The sequence below is a fragment of the Belonocnema kinseyi genome, chromosome 10, assembly GCF_010883055.1.
Source record: "Belonocnema kinseyi isolate 2016_QV_RU_SX_M_011 chromosome 10, B_treatae_v1, whole genome shotgun sequence".
NCBI lineage: Eukaryota > Metazoa > Arthropoda > Insecta > Hymenoptera > Cynipidae > Belonocnema > Belonocnema kinseyi.
Genome location: NC_046666.1, coordinates 114,281,194 through 114,286,849, shown reverse-complemented (window position 1 = coordinate 114,286,849; position 5,656 = coordinate 114,281,194). Strand labels below are relative to the sequence as shown.

At 36.2% G+C, this 5,656-nt stretch overlaps 1 protein-coding gene across 1 annotated transcript; it reads right to left on the bottom strand.

Annotated features, from left to right (window-relative positions):
- Nucleotides 1-3,745: 3,745 nt before the first annotated feature.
- Nucleotides 3,746-5,192, bottom strand: LOC117181999. The gene has a single exon (XM_033375019.1). It carries the CDS (start codon nucleotides 5,133-5,135, stop codon nucleotides 3,984-3,986), a length of 1,152 nt encoding a protein of 383 aa, XP_033230910.1. The 5' UTR covers nucleotides 5,136-5,192; the 3' UTR covers nucleotides 3,746-3,983.
- Nucleotides 5,193-5,656: the final 464 nt, after the last annotated feature.

Genomic DNA, 5,656 nt, shown 5'->3' with positions numbered 1-5,656 from the left:
TGATTGGGTGAAAGAGTAAAAAGATGCATGTGCGAGTGAAAAAGAGAAAAGAGTAGTGCGAGCGAAGAGGGAGTTTTAAAAAGATCGTAACACGGCGAACGACAGAAGGAGAATAGAAAAACTCTTGATTCCCTCGGAGTAGGTACTCGTCGATCTGACTCGGGGTTAATATCCTTTAAATCTTTTGCATTTTGTTAATCCGGACGTAGCCTAACTTGATTGAAAAATACATAAATGACTTTTATTACTGCAACTAAATGTTTCATGATTTATTTTTATCAAATTAAATATTTTCCCGGTTCCACATAAATGGTTCACAAAACATACTGAACCCACCAATCACACAACGAGCCAGCAGAAGGTGGATTTCAGCTTGTTACATGGATCTTCCGACCGCGCTTGTCCATGTCCGTCGACTGCTACATACATATATATACATATATACTATAAACCCCCCAGTCATACCTCGTATATTCCGACGGACTTTCGCGACAAAAAGAGGAGTTGCTTCCATTTGGAAAAACAACAATAAACATATAAGAAATTTGCAGTGTATAAACTTCAACATTACAGGAGTGCTATGATACTAGTATGGCCCCTGAACTAAGAGGTTACATGGCGCGATTGCATGCTCTGTGGTGCCATAAACACCCAGAATTCTCGCATTTTTTCGCATAAACGACTGCAAAACCGTGCTGTTGAACTCCGTAAATTGGGTTATATATGCGGAACGTGTACTCAAACGCAGCCAGAACAAGCCGGCTACACAAAAAGATGGGGCGACACTGAGACCAAACGCGAGCAGATATTGAATACAGGAAGAACGATGCTTCAGGAACCGGATGATCCTCAACATTCGGGTGTCTCTCAACCCTAAAGATCTGGCTGACCTGGATAACCAGCTGCGTGGAAATTTTTCTGAAGACACCGACCTCTGCACTGCAAATTGTGGTGTGTATAATGCAGTGAGAGCTTCGGCAGATTCAAACTGTACAATAAAACCAACGGCTGATATTAAGATTAAAAGACGAATGCATTAACTCACCACAGATAGGTTGGGCAAGACAGTACGCGTCCCGCATTTAGCATGTAATTAACTACCCTACTGAAAGAAATCTCTGAGTTTTCTTTAGCGAAATAGCTTGGCCCATTTGAGTCTATAAACAAAGTCGATTTGAAACAAAATAGTCTCGGAGATAGTTTGAGAGATTTGGGTCCTTTTCAAGATCTTTTTAGTGGTCGTTTTAAGAGTGGTGCGACGGTAATATAATGTTCCTTTTGTATTCGTCACGTACCGGGCGGGCAGAGTTATTTACAGTAGTTGGTCGTGGCTAATCCGCTCTCCCTTTTTAAATTTCTCTTCAAATTATTAAAACTTTTTTGTATTTGATGAATTTTCTCATTATACTTATTTGTAATTATAACTTCTATACTGATATGCAATTTTCTAGTTGAATTAAAAAATGTTGTCTTTTTTGGCGTATCTCATTCCATTTACAAGAAACGTTCTATTAATTCCAATTTTAAGCATTAAAAAAAAAGTTAGATATCTGAAGTCATCGAAATCCATAGATTCCGAATTATTATGTTTTAGGCTGTTAAATATGAAATTAAAAAAATCTACTTCTAAATTTTAATCCGAAAGCTTAACAAAGGACCCTTGAGTGTCGGCTACCGCTACTCTATTCAGATAGCCTCTCTGATTGTTATTTATGATCGTATTCTTATTTCAATTTCGGAAAGGATATTTTAAAGCCTTCAGACCATTTAAACGAGCTTCCTGGACCTTTAAAAATATCTACCTGAGTGCCTGCGGAGAATTTCTTTGAGATTCTTTGACCTAAAGAATTTTTAGTATATACTCAAAGATTCTTTTCGGTAGGGTACATAACATATGGCAGGAATATTATCGACAAGGTTCGACAGTTCGCGTGCGCACTACGGATTCGTTATTACACACTGAACAAGTCAAAGCTGCTGAGCATCAGGCAACATATGGTTTACAGAATACGAGTATTATCTGACGCTAGGAGAAGTTTAGAGTGGAAAGAGGCATGTCAGAGAAAACCTATGTTTTTTGTCCGACCCATCGAGACTCTTCAAAGAACATCCAGTTACTGTCGACCATCCGCCCAGACCAGATGAGGTTGAAGCATTTTGGATAGAAGTCTATAAAATTCGTAATTCACTGAAAGAAGACTCAAAAAACATAAATAGTTTCAAGGACTTCTGTAATTCCCTCATAACACCTGAGGCAGAACGCCCACCTATCACTACTGAGGAGGTTAACAAAATATTAATAGGCATGGAAAACTAGTCTGCTCTGGGACCAGATGATATCAAGACCTTCTGCTTGAAGAAGTTTCCTTGAAACCACCAGCATCTGGCCGGTATTTTTACTTAATATCTAAGTCGAAAGAGCCTATTCCGGAGTGGTTAGTGGACCTGCGTAGCAAGGAATGTATGAACGCGACTCAAAGAAAAGCGTTAGCAGGATGTCGGGAAAATCTGCTCATTGATAGATTTGCCTGCAAAGACCGGGATTGATTACTAGAAAGCTTTCGATTCAACCTCTCATAGACTTATCATTTGTCTTTTGGAAAACTTAAAGGTTCATCCGTATATCGTTGAGGTGCATAGAGAAATTGATGCCGCTTTAAAAACCCATATTTACTCTCTTATTTAGAAAACATCGTGTGAAAACTATCAGAGTCACCCTTCACAGAGGTGTCTTAGGGCGACACCATGATCACACTCCTCTTTTGCTTCATATTATTGCCACTATCTCTCGCACTTCGCCATTTCGAAGGGTACTTTTGCGGCAAACCTGGAAATCTCTCAGCAGATTGGAATGGATTTTTGGTTAGAAAATGCACCAAGGTTTATTTGAATTGATGAAAACTTAATGGCATCCTCGAAGACCCTCAGCTTGTCGACAGAAACGTTATACGACACCTTGGCGCTAGTGAGACCTATACGTACCTGGACATTCTACAGAGCTGCATTCAGGAAGCAAGATCTATAAAATAGAATCTCCGCAGCAGATACATACGTCTCCTCCGGCAGATTTGGTCTTCCGAATTGTCAACTAGGAACAAAGTATCTGCAACGAATGTGCTTGCTGTCCCGGTAGTATTCTATTAATTTGGAGTGGTTCCATGGACGACGGACGAGCTCAGATCTCTTGATGTTGGAACAAGATAAGTTATGAAGATGAACAAAAGCATTCACCTTAAGTCTTCTGTTCCGCGAATTTACATGTCACACCGTCAAGGTGGTCGCGGAATACAGAATTATTTTTCACTCAGCCTTGATTTCAATATTGGGGTGTGTCAGGTGCATGAAATCTTATCTATATTGAGTACGCTTTCCTGAAAGCCCGGATTAAGAAAGCTCAAAAGGAAAAATTCGACGAACAGCTCCTCGGCAAGAGGATGCACGGTATTTTCCAAAATAATAAGGAGGATCAGTCGGTGTCATTGTCCCCCAAATTTAAGTTAAATCGGTTAATATTTGCCTCTCGTCCAAGAAACTTGAGCTTCACCATAATCCTTATTCATCGACATCGGCTTATTCATCGACACGCAGCGGCGGTTAAGAAATCGGGTAACTTGCAACGAATCGCAGTGCTCGCTAATGTATCAAATCGTCCAAGCTCCTTTTTAAGAGGAAAATCTATTGCTGGGCAACGCTTCTAAAAATATCTATTTCAAAAATTAATGTTTATCAAATGTACAACAATAGGTTTTGTCATAAGAAAAAATTTTTATTTTCAATTCCAATAATTGACAGGATGGAACATCTTTCTTCATTTCAAGTCAGTGAGCTTAAAGGGACACGATTATATGTGGAAGCATCCATGTAAATTCTAACTCTAAAATTCGTATTCTTCAGAAATTCTTTCAGAAAAAGTACATTCATTAAATAAAATACAGCGGAAACCATGTACATTGCTTCATTTTCACAAGAATAAAAATATAAAATTACTTCTTTTTCAAGAAACTGATCAATGTCGACTGTTTTGTTTTATTGTTTTTAACATTTATTTCTGTACGCGTTTCTGGCGATGTAACTGTGTTTATTAAATTCTGTTTTGCAGCCTCTTCATGAACTGGAATTTTCTGTGTAACTAGAAAGCCATCCTCGTCAAGAAATGTTCGGTCTTTTGTTTGTATATCTTCTTTATTTCTTTGAGGACTTGATGATTTTTTAAATTTCTCTACACTGCCAGAACTCTTTTGAAATACATTATTTGTTTCATCATCAAAGTCACTTAAAACCGATTCATCAGTATTAGAATCAGAAGAAGAGATAATTCGTTTCCGCTTCTTTATTGCTGCATGATTTGCCTTTTTATCAGTTATAATTTCTGTTTTATGTAGGCGTTTAGATGTACTTGGATGGCTAGTTTTGTTTCCTATTTCTCTTTCATTATTAAATTTAAGTGTGTTATCATCTAGTGAAAAAAATATTTCTGTTTTCTCAGCCCTTTGTTGTATATTAGTTTCTAAAAAGGCAGTAGATTTAACGTCAATGCAGTTTCCACTGTTCTCTTTAACAATTTCCTCTTTCGCTGCCCTGAAAAAAATATTTTGTTGTCCCGCTTTATAAGATCCAAAGATTTTTTTTGAAGAGTTTTCTAAACCTTTGTTTTTCTTTTCTTTCTTTTTTGCAGTTTTTTTAACCTTTTCTTCAATTTTATATCTTAGTGAGGATTCAGTTGTTGGCCCAAACTTATGTTCCGATGCATTTAAATTCTGCTTCTCTGTTGTCGTTTCGGTTAATAATTCTGCTGTTTTTACGACATTAATGTGATTTTCTTCTTGGAATTTTGCTCCCAAATGTGAAATAAATAGGTTTTGGTTAAGCTTAATAAAACTTTCTTTACATTTAATTGTGGTAAATCTGACATCTATTTGTTCCGCTAATGCCAAAATTTGTAAATCCGATACTGTTCTTTGTAAACTATAAATATGTTCACAATTAATTTTAACAAATTTTTTTTTTGTGGAAGACAGATTAGATTGTCTGACAACTTCAATTCGTATTGAGCCATTTGACATCTGACCCATTAGTAGAAATGTTACAGAAATATCAACATTTCCCTTGTAATTTTTCCAAAATTCGCACAACATTTTTTTTGAAACATTCACGTTTACTCCAAGTTTCCTACTCAGCCACTTGTACGTTACCTGAAAAATATATACAAAACAATGAAACTTGTATGTTAAGATTTTGCACACATTATGTTTTTATCATCCATTTAAAATTACGAATGCCGAAAGATAGCTGAAGGTTTGCAGAACAGAACTAGATAACCAATATTTTTTTCGAAAATCGACTTTTTGCAGAACAAATTCTTTACAAATTAAATACATGTTGTGTTAAAAGCATTGTTTCGGAATGTTATTTTGATTATATTAATAAAAATATTAGTAATTCAAAAACAGATAACTGACTCCGTACTTGTCCTCCATCTTTTTCTTTAATTCTAGAACCTCTTACCTTATTTTAAACTTTTTTCTGCTGATATTTCTCTTCGTAAAAGCTTTTATATACAGTAAAATTAAAAAAAAAAAGTTTAAACTACCATTAAATAAAAATGTTTCCCACATTTTTCAGCACCAAAGTACCAATCAAATCCCATCCTAAAATC